This window comes from Dermacentor variabilis, chromosome 3, assembly GCF_050947875.1.
Source record: "Dermacentor variabilis isolate Ectoservices chromosome 3, ASM5094787v1, whole genome shotgun sequence".
NCBI classification, from domain to species: domain Eukaryota; kingdom Metazoa; phylum Arthropoda; class Arachnida; order Ixodida; family Ixodidae; genus Dermacentor; species Dermacentor variabilis.
The window spans coordinates 81,624,038-81,641,884 of NC_134570.1; the positions used below are offsets into that span (position 1 = coordinate 81,624,038).

General features: G+C 42.4%; 1 protein-coding gene across 1 annotated transcript in view; it reads left to right on the forward strand.

The window, feature by feature from the left end:
• The window catches only part of Ttd14 (TRPL translocation defect 14), a 25,904-nt gene continuing 8,057 nt past the window's right edge, over positions 1 to 17,847 (forward strand). Inside the window, exons 1-10 of the mRNA XM_075685809.1 lie at positions 1 to 415; positions 3,604 to 3,671; positions 5,984 to 6,021; positions 7,782 to 7,819; positions 8,071 to 8,199; positions 9,540 to 9,634; positions 14,373 to 14,477; positions 15,422 to 15,499; positions 16,003 to 16,098; positions 17,224 to 17,320. Of these exons, the coding sequence (XP_075541924.1) occupies positions 358 to 415; positions 3,604 to 3,671; positions 5,984 to 6,021; positions 7,782 to 7,819; positions 8,071 to 8,199; positions 9,540 to 9,634; positions 14,373 to 14,477; positions 15,422 to 15,499; positions 16,003 to 16,098; positions 17,224 to 17,320 (802 nt within the window). The 5' untranslated portion in view covers positions 1 to 357. The remainder of the gene's footprint in view (positions 416 to 3,603; positions 3,672 to 5,983; positions 6,022 to 7,781; positions 7,820 to 8,070; positions 8,200 to 9,539; positions 9,635 to 14,372; positions 14,478 to 15,421; positions 15,500 to 16,002; positions 16,099 to 17,223; positions 17,321 to 17,847) is intronic.

Here is a 17,847-nt window from a genome sequence, read left to right on the forward strand (position 1 = left end):
CAGTACAAATCAAATTAGGCCAAGCACGTGCACGCGGCTTCCGCAGCGCAGCCAGCCGTTCCGAAACTGAAAGTGGGCCTCCATGTTGCGTGCTTGACGTCACAGATCTCGCTTCCTCCCGCGTTCTCGTGTTGCGCCGCTCGCGCTGTTCTCTGGCTGTGCGCACATTCACTCACTAGCTTTCCTCCTTTCCCGCTCGCTTCTGCCACTCGGCTGGCTCGGCGAGCGCCGATCCGCTGTCCGTGCGCCTCTGCGGATGCTGGAATTGCTGAATGGTGGAGCGGCCGTAGGTTTAGGAGACAAGCGACGGCACTGGGCCACTTTCACAAACCTCGACCACTTCGCCGAGCCAGTGACATGGCACACGACCCGGAGAAACGGGAGAGAATCGTCTACAAGCTGGTCTTGACCGGCGGTGAGTCGTACTTATTGATCGACTCTTGTGTCTAGTCTGGCGCACGCCGGCAAATAAGGGTTCAAGATCACGTGCGGCGCGTGTAGGTCATTGATGCTGTGATTCCCTGTGCCCTTGCTTGGAGCAGCGATCGCGGCAGCCCGAGCCATATTTGCCGCGGGCTTTACCCGTACCTCGTGCGCTGGGCCATTGAATTAACGGGACGATATAGCGCTTATTTTTCGAGTTGCCAGCCAGGCTGGTGCTTCCGGACATGCACTCCATTGAAATAGATGCTGCGGCAGCGGCACGCGCGCGCGCATGGACTCGCGCAGGTAGTGCGGGATGTTTGTCCTTGAAAGGATTATTCCGTGCGCCGTTCGGCGTGTGATATCTGCGAACTTTCCTACGTGATTCATAGCGCCGTTCGTCTCCGTTGTCATTGCGCGAGAGGGAGCGAGGCTTCTCTAGCTGTCGCCTCGTAATCCGGCCCGCGCCGGCGGGTGCAACACATGCTGCGCGCGCGTGTATAATGTGCGCCGCGCCGGCAGCAGACTGGCGCCGCATGAAACGGGAATACTGCGCAAATGCAGCGATGGTAATAAGACCACGCGCTGCCGCCTTCGCCCAAACAGGAAGGCGACCGCTTGGGTGCTCTCCTGAGTGATATTCACATTTCGCTGCAGCCCTGCGGCCTATATAATCAACCTGTAGCAGTCATGAGTGACAGCCTTTTTGGGCAAGCTAAATGGCAACGAAGTTGCAAATAATAGTAATAGTAATAATAATAGTAAATAAAGATACCGCACCGGCCACGCTTGACCGCACGAGCGTCAGGCAGTGACGTGCGGCTATATCGCGGGCTCGATGCTATGCATGCATATGTACTGAGCCGCAGGCCGAGACGTACGCTCGCAAGTTCTTGCGTCCCAGGGCAGAGAGAATTTGCGCAATTTATTGTTAACTACCTAGGCTGTGCCTCCACTTGGGCCCCGTTATCTCTCATAACGGTCGTGAACAGTTGTCTTCTCATGCTAAGGGCTTATCTCCCATAATTGTCTTGAAGATGTTATCTTGAAATCCCCTATCATTCAAGGCCGTGGAGGACCCTACTATGGTGCAGTGAAAATGGTGCCTATACACGTAGTTATTGTAGCAAGCAGCCATTAAAAAGAATTGGCATCTTAAAGATCGCGCTTATAGGAATTTCTTGCTGACCTGCTGTTTGCAGAAATAAACAGCAATAATTTTATATGCCGGTGAAGCTCCCGTTGTTGCTTCCGGTTAGAGATCGAATCTAAAAGGTGGTGGATGCATAACTTGTTTTGTTGCCGTAGCAGCAGATTAACCTATATGTGACATGTTGTGCTTAGTAATAATAATGTTTTGAAAATATCCCCGGCATAACATCGGAGTGAACAAGTGGCAAGAAGGATACAGCCAAATAAAAAATACTCTTGGACCCCTGTCTAAAGTGCACATCAAGCAAATTGCATTATAAGTGCAAAGTACTCTGTTGTGCAAGTGACAGCTGTTGCTTGATCATACTGTGAGAACTTAGCTGATAGGAAATGGTTATGCCAAATGGACTCATATATATTCATAATAATGTGTTTGCTCACAAAATGGCATGCTTTCTATCAATCAGTACATGCCATTGTAGGTGACATTAAGAACTTACATAGTTATTGTGCCATGCAACTGAGCATTTTTACAATGCTGTGGCTTAATACCAATGTTATTAGTAAATTCGGCCCTGAATAAATAGGAGCATGGATGCACATTTTTGTGCCATCTCTTCGACTTCAAAGGGTATAGGATCCTCCAAATCTGACTGAAACATTCTATTTCATTTTTGAAGTCTGTGGGCGTGAGCTGACTGAGATTGGCCTGACCTGTCAAAATCACCATGACATCATTACAGGATGTCTTTCGCTTGCTTGGCAACACTAATGCACCGTTGTGCTATGCGTACTGCTGATAAGCCTTCTAAGTAAGCATATTGTGTGGAGGCTTATCAGGGGCTTATGGAGGATTAGCTTACAATTGTCTAGTTTGCCAGTTAGACAGCTGGCTGCTCTCACAGCTGTATTTGTTCTTGTTACTTCCGTGACTTGGCACTCTCAGTCACATTACATGTGGCACCCTTGCTGGCAGGAAGATCCACAAATGGTGTGGTAGAAACTTGCAAAAATGAAGTTACTCATAATGTGCTAGCAATGATTATCCCCTAGTGCAGAACAATATATGCTTTGTTGCTGTAAAGCAGTGCAGATTAATTAAGAGAAAATGAGACATCCACCCATTTGTAGCAATTGCTACAAAGGAAACCCATACGGGTTCCTCGAAAGAAGAGCCTTGCAGTTGAAGAAAAATTCGTCCTGGTCTGGGACTCAATCCCAGGACCACTGCTTTTCCGGGGCAGCCGCTCTACCATGTGAGCTAACCAGGCGGCTAGCAGATGGCAGGGTGAAGTTGAATTTGTCAACAACTTGAAGCGAAGGCAAGAGTTTGACGTAATAGTTCTGCAGAAACCCGCAAGGTGGAGAGAACGTCAAGCTCTTACTTTGGCCTCGAGTTGTTGACAAGTTCGACTTCTTATCTGAATTCTTCTGTTGCTGCTGGCATTGCATTGTTATGAGTAGTAGCATGTTGCTGCTGCTGTTTTTGTAAGGTTGGCGAGCCCTGTCCAGCAGTCATCAAGATGGCCTTTTCTTGCCACCTAGCCTTAGTTCTTAGTATGTAAAAAAAAAACAAAATAAAAAGATGCTAAGTTTTGATGATTATATATTGCTTGTCGTTGCGCAATGCAAACAATCTGTGACTGTTTTTCACTAGCCCTATCAACATGAAGCCTATGTTAATTTGTAAATTGTCTTTACATAGATCTTGGTTACATAAGCTGAACAATTCTGGGCTTTGTGCAAATGGTGGCATGCAAATGATTTAGGATAGTTACAGTGGCTGCAACAATAAACTTGGACTTGAATGTGTAAAGTCGCCATAATTTCTCTATAACTTTGAGAACAATTATTTTCAAAGGCCTGAACAGTAAAGAGGACATAATCACTGCTAGTGTTTTGTCTATACTCTTGCATTGCTGCCTGAATGTTGTGCAGTGGCTGTGCGTGCATGTTTAACCACAAATCATTGCAGAAGGTGATGCTAGCTGCAACTCAGTGTGTCCAGAAACTCTTGTTTTTCTCCAGGGCCATGTAGTGGAAAGACAACAGGCCAAGCAAGACTGTCAACATTTTTCGAGAATTATGGCTGGAAGGTGTGCAGTTTTACTTTTCTTTTTTTATCTCTCTATTCTTTCTTTCTTTATGGTCACAAATAACCATCACTTTACCTTTTGGCTGCAGCCTTTGTGGTAATGAATAGTCTGCGACCAGGGCAAAAAATGGGGAGAACCTGTCATCTGTCAAACAAGCTTTATTTAAGCACCTGGAAAAGTCGAGGAGCAGATCCTTTTCCTAACTCCTGAGTGCATGTCTCTGCATTGCATGTTTGCCCGACTAATGGCAACAAGAGTTATGGTTCAAGTGAAGACGAAGGACTTGCTGCACTTACTGGGGCTTGTCTCTTGCACATGGTTTCATCATGAGAGCCATGTCTACATTTTCCATAACATATGGGACCAGCAAACTATATTCATGCAAGCTAGCTTTACAATTACAAAAAGGGTCAACTGCTGGCGAAACCGTCCGAAAATCAGCAAAGTTAGCAAAGGCAACCAAGTGAAATGGACAGTCTGCAAGTTTGTCTTTGTCAGCTTCCCCTCAAAGCTCTATTTCATTAGAAAACTCTCTTAGCAGACCCATTTTTCAGATATTTGGCACAAGTCTAGACAGTGGACGTGAAAAGCAGGTGAATTTGAAGTAATGCTACAGCTTGGTCTTTTGCATACTGTGTCAAAATTTGTATGCATTATCACAATATCATCACAACTAACTTACCCGTACATTTGCTTGACTCTTGCATAACTTCTTTCACAAATGCAGAGTGCTTGGCAGGAAAGTTCAAGATAATTAAAGTTATTTTGCACAGTTTTGTAGTATTATTCTTCGTGCCCCTACCCTATCTTCTCGGATAATACACTTTGATATGGAAATTTGTTGCTTTTCGCAGCTCAATGAGTGCTTCTTGAGGGTTTGTCACTTTTTCAGTCACTGAAATCTTACTTAAATAGTTGAGAGAAACCTCAAATGTTGAAGAATTCATGAACAGCGATTATCTAGACCTAAAAAAATCACACAGATGTTTCATTTTCAAACTGAAAAGTTCAGTTTTGCTTTGTGATGAGAAATGCGCTTGTTCTTGATTCTCCCATGCATTGCACTTTAAAATTTGGTAGCGTGAGATATGTTGCATACGCTAATTGCTGAACTGGTTCTCAGACTATAGTGAAGTTAATCACGTTTGCTTCTGTCCATTTTGCTTGCCCCTGCATGTGAGCAAACATATCCATGTTTTATTACAACCCAGTCAAGTTCGCTTCAAACACATTGAAAAAGAATAAAATATGGCAAGATGTTTCTTATGTACTGAAACTCTGTATGTCCAGATTTTGAGGCGTAGAAAGATAACAGCGGACAGGGCTTGCAAAAACTGTTTATAAGTCAACCTATAGAATAATCGGCAACCATAGTGACCTGAATCCACAGTAGCACATTCCTTGAAATAATTAAATGAATGTGCAGCTCACACCTGCTCTGACAGTCGTAGCATAGCAGCTCCATGCAGAGCTCAGCGTGATCCTAGGGTCAGCTTGCAGCTTGGAGACAAATGACAAGTTATTCAGTCTGTCAAAACAGGTAGCTGGGTGTGTTAGTTATGATGGAATAGTGTAAACAGATGAAAGTCAAGTTAAGGACACCGACGCTAGCAACCTGCGTATGTCCTTTGCTAGTGTTCCATCTGCTTGCACTGATATGTAACATGTTTAATTTGTCATGGCCACCTAAAACTCACAGCAGAAGCAAACACAATACCATTAGTCTGGCAATCTAGACGTCTACAGCATGAAAATGGCAACCCAACCGTTGCTGCAGCACCGATTTCTTAGTTGTAAATCAAACAAAGACTGGGAGATCATCGAGAATTTAATGGGCACATATTTGTCGCTCTTTTTACAAAAGCAGACAGTCATTCTAGGTCTTCATTGATCTCTATGGAATCTTTATATTTGAAAAAACCAGATTCTAGGGAAGACTTTCAGTGCAACATGTTCGCTTAATTGTGAATGCCTGCCATTTTTTTTCAAAGTTCCCATGCTCCTTTCATCTCAACTATCTTGAGTAAGCCACAAGGCCAGGGCGTGGTGTGTCCACTGGAACATTTATAGAAATAAAGGTAAAGCTGATGCTAGTTTTCTGGGTCGGGTCATTATGTGGATAGCAGGATTTGTCACTCTGTTGATGGAGAGGCACAGCTAATGAAAAATGGCAATGTTTAGTCACTGCCTTTGAGCTGGTACACTAAAAGTAAATTACGTCTCCTCTTTCATGAGTGTTGTAATTTAGTTTCGTGAGGATTACTTGTGATGTGTAGTTGCTAAACACAACTGCATTTTGTTTCTTTTAACAGGTATATCGTGTGCCTGAGGCCGCCACCGTCTTGCTCAGGTAAAAAAAAAAAAGGAAAACCTTTGTAAAAGGTATTTTTCTAATATTTCTGTTAGCATCAGATGTACATATCTGGCAGCATTGTGCACTGCTTGGTTGATATCCGACAGCTGTCGGGGATCTCATAGCAGTTTGTCACTCTAATCAGCTTGCTTTGTGACTCAGTCAGCCTGCTTTAGTGAGTCGCTGACAAAGATCAGGCAGCGATATAATGGCAGACGTCACAACGTTTGAGTGTTCTTTTTGTATGAAACAATACGCATGACTGCATTCTGTTTCTCTTGTTCATTAGGTGTTTTATATCACATGTGTTTTCAGGTGTTCTTTTTTTTTTCTTTCTTGTTTGTTTTCTTCTTTTCTCAGATTCTTCTTCGTTATAGTATATCGTACCCGAGTATTGCATTTGTGATGAAGTACTTAATTATTTTGTTTAGCGAAGCCAAAACCTTTCAATAACATACTCGTGATTATATAATGTATTTATATTCTTTGTTCGCAAATACTACCATATGTACTTGCCCTTCCTGTTATAATCCCATGAGGGATTGACAGTATGTGAAATAAAATAAATAATAAAAAAAGAAGCGCCGATGAATGCGGTCATAAGTCCGTGACACGCCAAGGTGACCAGCAATATTTTTCATTGCTTGATTTAATCTTCAGTTATGCATACCTCCAGATTAGCTTGATTGCAAATTTAATTGGACTTGAATAAAGGTAAATTTAAGGGTGCAAAAGGTCTGAAGGCTCTGCACAAAGGCGAGGCCCATGAAAACAGATGTGGCCGCAGAGTGAACCCTCTGCACTGAATAAATAAACGTATAAATAAATAAATAAATAAACAAATAAATAAATCAGAATGAAAGGGAATATATAGAAAGAAGGAAGGGCTTGTCCACTCTATAGTTGCCTAGTGAAGGGATGACGGAGTTGTGCTATGTATTAGTATGTATTAGTATTACTAATATAAAAAGATGACCCAGCACTTTCGCCATTTCTAAGGCAGCTGTTTTATTCTGGAACCTTCGAGAGAGAGAAACATGATGCACGCAGTAGTGATTATATGTACAGATAAAGATGAGGACAATTATGAACTTTGTTCACAATGTATGCATATACAGTCGACGTCCGATTTTTCGGACTCGCTAGAAGCCGCGAGAGCGTCCGAAAAATCGTGCAGTTCGAAAGAATGAATGCATGCTTTTTACTGCCCCCAAGGACCCAAATCTCCACAGGCACCTCTGAAATAGCTCTAAAGGCCTGTCAGTACACTTTTAGGCGTATCGGTGCTCATACTGTGACAGGAGACGGCGGGTGCATGCGTGTATAATTAAGGAATACATACTGTGACCCATGACAATTGCCCTTCCCATTGTTGGTATGCTTCACTGTAACACATCGATTATGCTTCACCGCGTGACGTTGCTGTATTGAGGCGAAGCCGACTTTCGAGAACCGGCATTATGCAACGCGTCAAAATGACGGCAATGGTGATTTCAATCAATGCCGTTTCGGACCTGCGGTCATGGCAAAAAGTCCATAAAATCGAATGGCGAAGGGTTTTTGCGTCCGAAATTTCAGACGTTCTTATACAATGACTCTATGGTACCGTGGCGGTGCCGCGAAGGCGTCCAAATTATTGGGCATGTCCGAAAAATCGGTCGTTGACTGTATATCTTACTTTCTATAAAGTGTTTTCTATTTATTTCTATTTATTGTTTTGGTCTTATATGAGTGTGTTCTTTGCTTTCCACTTTTAGTGGCGGTGTGCGATTTCCTGATCTGACACCCGCTGAAGGTAAGGTAATGTCGTTCTGCATTTGTGCCAGTCATTGTCAACATACTTGCTTGACAAAGTGTACATGTAATAGCTGGTACATTAACTGGTCACTTTATTGCTTTACGAATAATGAGAATATTTGTTCTATTATAGTAATTATACTTTTGTTGTTGTAGCTATTAACTTATAGCTGAAGTGTGCTCCACATATGTTTATCGTTTTCCTTTTCTTTTTGCTACAAAACTATTCTTCCTTTTTTTTTTTTCCAGTTGAAAGGTTCCAAGAGAATCTCCTGAAAACCATGATGTCAATGGAGGACACATACTTTGACTTGGCCAGGACCAGCGACAAGAACTGCCTCATTATCTGCGACCGTGGTACCATGGATGCCTCTGCATGTCAGTATCATCTTCACCCTGCTGAACCTCTGTACTCTATTATGGTCAGAGGGGTGCACCTACTACAAGAAGTAAATGGAGCATGCTGATGTGAATTGTCAACATTTAACGGCTTCATAGGAGGAATGTAGGGGTGCAGTTTGCTTATGTGCATCTATAATGCTTAGTTGGATTTGTATTAACAGTGGATGTTCAAAGTCAATGAGGTGTGAGCTCTCGGAAGACTGTAAATATTTCCACAGCCTTGGCATGCAGCCTGGAATTTAGATCTGTAGCCTGATTTAACATATTGCCACTAGGCGTCACGAGCCAGCACTGAAAAAGAAGTTCCGACTGGGACGCATGCTCTGCCACATGCAGGCGCTGAAAAAGTAAAAGTGGAGACTGAGGATGCAGGCACTAAAGGATCTACGACATCTTGTCTAGCTGTCTGTCTTGCCGACGCTGTGCACACCTTCAAGTGTCATTTCATGACTGTACGCTGCCAACACACTGCCTTACAGAGTTAAACCTGAATAAAGCCAGTTATTCTCTATATTGAACGCGCGGAGCCTACTCTTGTAAAGTGATTCTCTCATAACAAACTGATTATTGACTATATCGAACTTGGGGTATGTAAGGTCTTCAAATGAGAAGGATGTAGTGAGATAGGAGAGACGTCAAGTGAAAGATATGCCATTTCAATTCAGCACTTGGCAAACAAGTGCTTAATCCAATTAAGAGACTGCGTACAGGGCACGCGATTTAAGATTCTTTGGATGCTTCAATTAAAGCATGTTTTCCTTGCACATGCAAGTAAATTTAGTAGAAGGCAGAAGAGGGTGGCACTTATTAAAATTGTGAATGTCGGTGCGCTCTAGTGGCTCCTTCAGGGCAGTGTCACATGATCCAGCTTTTCTGTGCAAGACTTGACATCAGTGCTAGTACACTGTAGTGGTGGCACTTGCGGCAAAATCTTTTTGCTTCTTTCAACTTCACTAATTGATATGTTTTGTTATGTTTTTTTTTCTATACTGTTCTCTAGGAAAAAGGGCATTTTGGGTCAAGAACTAAAAAAAAAAGAATTTTGTTTTTGTCAATGTTATGCAGTTCTGCCATCTTGTGTCATAGTTGCATGCTTGATGTAGAGTCGCATGGTTAAATTTTTAATCGCACTGCAAAAGAAATATCTTTGGTTTCTGCAAGCAGCCACATCCTTTACCACTGCATTTATTTATTGATTTACTTATTTGCCATATATTATGACTGTTTTACACAAGCCTATGCCCCAATCTACTGCTTGTGAAAGGGAACCTAAAAGTCATACTGTATCCTTTCTTTTTTTTTTCTTTCTTTGCCAGTTGTCAGCAAAGAGATTTGGGAGAAAATTGTCAAAGCTCACGGCTGGCACACGGTGGACCTTAGGGACAACCGCTACAACCAGATTGTTCACCTGGTGAGTCTGCATGATAGCAGTACTTCAGATCGCACAACTTCATATCTTTTAATGCTTTTCATTCATCATATTTATCGCTTACATCCCACTTGTTGTTGCAATGTGGCCTCTGGGGCTTTAAAAGGTGTATTGAAGAAACTTTGGTGTTACAGGTAAGTTTTCACCGATACATGAAAAAGTAACAAATCATTGTTTCTTTTTTACTCCTGGAGCTTTAGAAAAAAAAAGCTATGCTGATATTAAACTGCAGTTACTGATGCACCACAAACAACAAATATGTATTACCTTTACGCTATTCGAGTAGAAATTGATGGTTGAGAAGTTTTCAGTGTACTAAATGCGCAAATTCTTATGGGTAGCCATGTATCAAAAAGAATGTCATATCGTGCAAGTTTCTGTTGGGTGTTTAGTGCTTCTTTAGATTGGGTAATGTTATATTTACACATTGACTGTTAAAGGGATGCTAAAGAGGAAAAAAATACTTAAGCGGTATTAGTAAAGTACAATTCTAACACTATCAATAAAAGCCACTCTTATGGTGCGGAGTGGCTTGGTTAAGCCAGGAAAGACTCAAAAATGAAATATGGGCAGCGACGACACCTTAAAGTTCCCGCACCAGCCAGCCGTGACCATGAGTTTTGACGGCGTCTGCTCAGGCCTGGGTAAGTTTTTGTTGGTAAATGTTGGCAGTATCATATTCTAAAAGAGCGAAAGACTGAACATGGCAAGGTTCAGGAACATTTACTGAGCCACAAAGGCCCAAACACGCAAGATTAATATGAAACCTGTGACGGCACACAGGCCTGCGGGCACTGGGATTCTGCGCAACATTAAAAAAAATTCAAACTGACCTTCATTTTTTCCTTTAATAATCAACCTACAAAATATGAAGAATCAACCTACAAATATGAAGAAACCAACAAAATATGAAGATTTTAAAGAATATTTATTGTTCTAAATTGATTTGTTTCCCTTTAGTGAATCTTTGAAATAGCAGTAGAGTTGTAGTCCCTGAATATTGTGTAACTGAATGCATTTAAAAAAATATACAATTTGCCCTTTTTGGGAGCGTCACACAGTTTGTGGTATGTATGTCTGTTTTGGTCTAACCTCTTTCACACCGACTTGGGTCATTGGGTAGTTCATGGCCTAGTTGCGGTAGACCATGGGGCTACTCTGCACAGCGAACCGGGTCAAAACCAACCTTCCGACCAACTAGGGTCACTTCGTGAGTGACGCTAGGTGTGGGCCGCTCTTCAGCAAGCCTCTTTCATGCCGACTTGGGTCTCCGGGTATGTGCCGCTTTTTGATTACAAAACACTTAAATACTTCCAAATTTATCCGAGGCTGCGCGGAATCGTACCCGCATCATAATATATATTCAAGCACTTCTGGACTACGTGGCGGTGCTGTTAGATGATGCAGCGTGTCCAGAGGGACGCGTGAGAAGAGTCCAGCTGCAGTACACATTTCATACACGACGCATATTTGCAGTGGCAATACGGTGTGTTGCTCAGCAATGCCAATTGCATTAACACCCACAATCATCCCGATTCGGTTTCTGCCGGCATTTTTCTTCTGAATATGTGTTGCAACAAATTCTTCAATTTTTTTCTTTTTTGAATAAAAGTAATCAGTTAGGCACTTAAGCATAGTTGTACTCCCCACACGTAGTCTTCTTTCCTTTGTTCATCAGTAGACTTCAGCAAAGGCTCATAGCAACACGTCAGTAGCCATTTGGCATCACAATACACAAGGTCCGCTTTTTATTTTTTTCCTCCAAAATATTTTGCAAGCTGTCTAATTACAGCACTCATCTTCACTGTTTCTACATTGAAGATCCTATCTTTTCTTTCTTTTTATTAATATATTTAATCCAGAATTAACCCTCAACATAGGCCAAGTGATTGCTTTGGAGGATCTTGTGCTGTCTTTAGTCATCCTTGCTTTTAGTTACGTCTGGCATCATTGTGCTGTCTCGTGCCACTAGGTGTACAGCCGCCCAAAGATCAGACAGGATCAAAACTTCCTGCAATTAATTGCTTGCATTTTAGACTTGATTCCTTTACCTTTGATCGCGAGTCACATGATGCCACAGTTGCACATTGTTTTGTACCACCTATGCACTGAGGAAAGTGAGATGATCTTGCTTTATCATCGCACTGGTAGCATTAGTATCAAGCCGGAGACTGGGCAAAATTTGCTCTGGCTTCTTTCTGTGTGGCCTTGCCTAGTTGACAGCCTTGTGTACGTTTTGATGTAATGGATGCATCCCCAGGGTATTGAGACACATCTATTGTATGCATGGAGGTTTACAAAGTGGGTGACAAAGGCCATGTTTATTGAAGACAGCCAGTGTGACAATGCGTTGAGTTTAAAAGTGCTGAAAGTTGGCCGAGTTGGTAGCCATACATTATGAAACTGCAGCGCACACAACAAACAAGACAATGCAAAGGTAACAAACAAGCACTGACTCACAGCTCAGTTTATTTTTGGAAAGCAAGTTACACACATGTATATACTCTGGCTAACTAAAGTGAAAATGTGCAAGAGAATTTAGAAAAGAAAACAAAATATATATATATATATAAAAAATAATGTATAAGAACATGGTGCTTGCATACAATCTAAAAAATCATGTGGCGTTCAAAAAGTCAAATTTGTCAGCTAGTAGTATAGGTGGTTCACTTACGCACATATCGGCACGCTTTCCTGTATGGAAGGCCTCGGTTATTTTGCTTTAGTTCGCTTCTATGAGAAAACAAAATCTTAGTATTAAGAAAGCAAAAGTTAAGGAAGCAAAAAGCTTGCATCTTGAAGGATTCTTTTCGTGCAAAGCACACAAGCAGGGCAAGCCGTTTCAAACCATCGTTACTGAAAAAAAAAAAAAAAAAAAAACGTGGCAGCAACAGATAGCATGCTTTATTCAGAAACAGCTTTCAACACTATAGATTTGTGACCCGTTAGTTATTCCTAATTCTGAAGTAATTGTTTCGTATTTGAGAGAAGAAAATCCAGAGTGTTGTGCCACTTTAAGTATCAGTGTACAAGATTTATACTACTCAATTCCTCACGCAGAATTCTGGGGTATGTAGGTTATTGGCTCAAAGGTTGCCCCACTCCTCAGCGATATTTTCCTGGCTGGAGTGGACAGAAACATTCACAGTGGTTTACTCAGTTTAGTTAAAAAGGTTTTTCGATTTGTATATGCTTAATTATATTATATGACAAGGCATAATGTGGTTGCACTGCTAACGTTTTAAAGTATTCCGAGAATGCGGATTGCAGGCTGAGGTTTTGTTCGAAATAGGGTTTTGCCGAACCACCCCGAGGAGCAGAGGGGCGCAGCAGGGTTTGCGAGGCCTCTCCCAGGCGCACACGCTGTAGAAGCCGGGCGCCTGGTCGGGGTACGCCTGTGCCCAATTTTACCGGTGGGTATCCGGCGGTGGGTTTCGAACGAACCACCTCCCGAAGCCGAGTCGGACGCCCTAACCATTAGACCACGGCTGTGGAAGTTTACCCATGAGGTTGCAGAACACAACGTATTGCAATTCCTCGACCTAACACTGCAGCTACAACCTGAATACACTTGCAGGATGTATAACCCCAGATGAGTAAAACCACTTCTTCACTGTAACTTTGGCCATTCAAAAATTGTCAAAAGTGGAATTCCACTGTCTTGCCTTACGGACCTTGTGTGTAAATCATGCCATGACACAATGAACCTGGAATTTTCACGTCAAGTTACTAGATCAAAATCAGTAGGATTCCTGGAGCACATTATATGTAGAGCGGCTGAAAAAAAATTATTGAACTAGAGACATCTAGATGCAGAGATGACACGCTATAAAAAAGCATTGCTGTCGTGCCCTATGTTCATAGGTTTTCCCACGGACTAAAGAATGCTGCCAGCTGGTTTGGTGTTGACATTGTTTTCACTACTCCTGACAGGCTGCAACGAATCTGCCAGGCGGTGGCCAAAGAGTTTGAAAAAAACCACACGAAAAAGCGTGCCTGTGCTCTCAAAGAAAAAACCAAGTTCGTAAGATGCAAAGTTGGTGCAGTATACGTGTTGGGCCATTAACCTGCAGCCATATATACATAGGCCAGACCGGCCGGTGTGTCAGTACCCTTCTAAACGAGCATCAAAAATCACTTGACAAAGGTAACCACTCACATTTAGCAAACCACTGGAAAAGATGTTCTTGTAAACCTGTATTTTGTAATACTATTAAGATTTTGTTTTCTCATAAGAACCAACTAACATGCAAAATGACCGAGGCCTTCCATATCAAAAAGCATGGCGATATGTGTGTGAGCCATCTATATTACTAACTGACAAGGAATTTGCCTTTTTGAATTCCACATGATTTTTTAGAATGCGTACATGCTCTGTGTTTTCTATGCTTATTGTTTATATGCATTTTAGATTTTTTTTCTAAATGCTCTTGCATATGCTCACTTTAGCTAGCCTGGGCATATATATATGTGCAAAAATAAACTGAGTTGCGAGTCAGCGCTTGTTTGTTACTTTTGTTTTGTGTCTCATTTGTTGTGCGTGCTGCAGTTTCACAATGAATGTGTTGAGTGACAACCGTTACGAGCAGCCCAAGCAAAGTTTGAATAATCACCAGCCCAGAGCCCGCGCCTGGCTTGTTCTGTGAATACATTGGGTCATTGCATTTTTTTTCTTGACGTGCGCTTGTGTGCAATGGTGGTGCAACAATCCACTTTCCAGGTTTCAGCCGCCAATGGAGCAGAGGAATTCTACAACACCGAAGACAACAGCTGCCGTACAGAGGGCATCGAGCTGGCACGGGAGCGAGACAAGCTGGCAGCTCAAGTGAGTTTGCGAGCAGTCAGCGTGGCCCACCCCTTTGCAGCTGACTTTTGAGAGTATGGTGATTCTCGCGCAATACGTATGTGGTTACGTTGTTTCCTGTTAAAATACCTAAAAAGAAATGTACATTTGTTTTGAAGCCTTATTTCTTGCTCACTTTGTGTACGCGTGGACAAATTGAAGCAATTGCCCGTCCTTTCTTGTAAGCAATACCCCGTGTCCTGCATTGTTAGACAAGTTCCTTAGAATAAAGAAATATATATTCACAGCACAAAGAAAAGAAAAAAAAAAGGAAAGATAGGAAAACAACTCTAAGAGGGTTGTGTCGATTGGACAGTACTGTCTCATTACAAGCTGCCTTGAATGTTTACTGTACCTGATTATGCGAAAAACTGCACAGGTCACTCTGCATTCACAGTCCAAGATTGCAAACTTTTTCTATAACTACACTGAGTAAGAAAGCACTTGTTCAGTTCAGTTGTTTAAGCCCACGGGTGGTAGCTTTGCACCACTGGTCTCTCGACTAAGCACGTGAACCAAATGTCTGAACCTGTGGTTCCTCTTGTACTGAGCAGAATTAATATTGTGGTGACCAGTCATAAGTAGCGTAAAACTAGCCTGTCTCACAATGGTCTAATCCCAGCTCATGTTTCGTATTCTTAGCTGAACAGTCCAACGTTGGTGAATTGTGCTTAGCAGTGATAGGAAGAGCCGACATTGAAGGATAAAAAAATGACATCGCTATGAACGCATAAAGGCGCGAGGAAAAATAACATGTTCTCACAACTCACACCAAATAGAAATCGGTAATACAGGACAATAGTTTTATGCTTAATTCTTGCTTCCTTCCTTAGACAGATGCATAGGTTTTGCCGTTTTCAAGCCTCTGGAAAGTTGACCTGACAATGACATAATTCCGATTCCTGACAGTACCATCTTGCTTTCAGGCATGGATTGGTCACCCCTATATGGATGTCATCGACAATTCCACAGACTTCAATACCAAAGTGCGTCGGCTGATAGAGGTAAAGCACATGTTTCCAGCGCATTGTGAACATCAACACCACCAAGTTAGCGCAAGTTTTCAAGCTCTGTCTAAGCACTGCAGTAACGCAATGCCTTATTGTTGCAAGCCGTGCCTGCTTGGCAAACTATGGCAACCATGCTGCCACACAGCAGACGATGAAAAGGGGCCACTTATGACTTTACCTCCAGGATCAGCACCACCAGTGAAACCTCACCATGCCTACCACCACGAGCCTCAGAAAAGACTGGTCGCTTGCAGCTTAGCCTCCAAGAGGTAGGAGCAGGCACATGGCCTCAGAGGTCACACCACGCGTGAACCTCTCTATTGTCTGCTGTGTGACGGCAAGTGCTACGAAGTTTGCCAAATAAGCACAGAAGGCAACAAAAAGGGTTCACACACAACACGGCAGTTAAGCAACTGATGCAGTAATCTGGGTGCATTGATTATCGCGGTGTCCTGTAGCCATGCTCTTGAGGCTAATCACGGTTGTTCCCATTGCAGTCTGTCTGTCGGCGAATTGGTATTGAAATTGGCGATCGGCTAGCCACCAACAGCCACAAAGCCAAGTTCCTTGTTGGGTCCATGCCACCAGACAGTGTAAGTATCAAATGTAAATTTTTTTTCTTGTTTCTCGTCATCGAGTTCAAAATGAAAAAAACAGGGCAATTTTAATGTGACGCTTTGCAACTGAATGGCACTGGACTAGAAACTACACATCAAAATCATTTTTTTATTATTGCAAAAGCAATACTGCTCGAGGTTTCCGCTCTTGGCCGTCGTCCCGGAGAATCCACCATTGACCTTTAGCGTGACCTACGTGTGATGTCATACCAGCTGTGGAAAAGCGGGGCCCCAACTCGGCTCATCGCGATTGTCCCAGCAAATCCTCCATGCTGCGGCTGCGTGCCGCTGCCGCGAGGGGTGCTCGCTGTACGTGACTTCATGCCAGCTGTGGAAAAGCGGCCCCCCAACTCGGCTCATCGCGATCGTCCCAGCGAATCCTCCACGGTATATTGGATGATGTGTATAAGGTGAAGCTGCAACAATGTGCTGCAGCTAAGAAGCGGTGGCGTGCGGAAGAAACCGATGAAGAGCGGGAACAACGTTTAGCTAAACGGCGTGCATATTATGCAGCCAGGCGAATGCGTTCAACATCTCTTGATCTGGCCGCATCTACAAGTATCATGCATGCTCTCAATGCTGACGCGACTTTGACGACACCTGATCGTTCGACAGCAAGCCTGATGGATGCTTTAAATGGCGACGAGACTGCATTTACACATTCGATGAGCAGTATGGAACTCTACAACCTGAACAGAAGATTGCTTTTGCAATCCACTAGGCTTAGCCAAGCTAAGCCTGTGCCAATTTTTTTATTTCCTAACAGCTTTATGTTATGTTGCATACCTTCCATTTACCATTGTAGGATTCCCAATTGTGCAGTTGCGCAACATTGTATTTGCTGGACAATTGCAGAGAACCATTCTTTCTTGAGCTATGCTGCCATTATGGGACTGTTAAAGGTTATGACACAAAAAGAGTTATAGCTCTTACTTATGACAGTTATAAGTCAACTTTATATATCTATAACACAAAATCTGACATGCCTGAGCAAGAGAAAACTTCAATCTCACAGGGATATTATTATCATGTATACCAGTGAGCAGTGTAATGTGACTGTGTGCCACCTCCTCCTAATTGTTTACCATTTTTGTTTTTCAGGCATTTCCCTCCTATCAAGATTTTGATGTTGTCCACGATTATCTCATCACTTCGAATCCTAAGGCACAGTCCCGGCTTCGCAAGAGGGGCCAGCATAGTGAGTGTCTGCCTATCTTTAAATGTGTGTAGTATATGGGAATTCCCAAGCCTTATGGCCAGGGAAACTCCACTATCTTTTAACACTTCGCTGACTGCGGTAAGAGCAGCAGTTTTTGGGTAGTCTAGTAAATACTTTTTGTCCTTTCATAGAGCATGCTTGGTACTAAAGTTTATCATATGAAATTGTAGAGGAGGATGTTTTTTTTCCAGTGGCACTATTTCCAGACATGTTTATTAAAAAAAAAAAAAATTAGAAAGAGATATCCGAACAAAAATTTTGTAAAAAAATAAAGTGATATAAAACGTCATTGTGTCCTCGTGCAGAAAAACCTTCAAAAATTTCAAAATATACAATTTAGTGCAAAGGACTTGTGCAATATTCTAGAAAATGTAATTTTCTATGTAAAATATTTCCTGTAATATAATATAAACTTTCTTTCCCTAATGACTAACTAGCCCTAGCGCAATGCCAATGTAACCGATTAAAATTACCTCATTCAAAAGCATAATCATGCACCACAATGC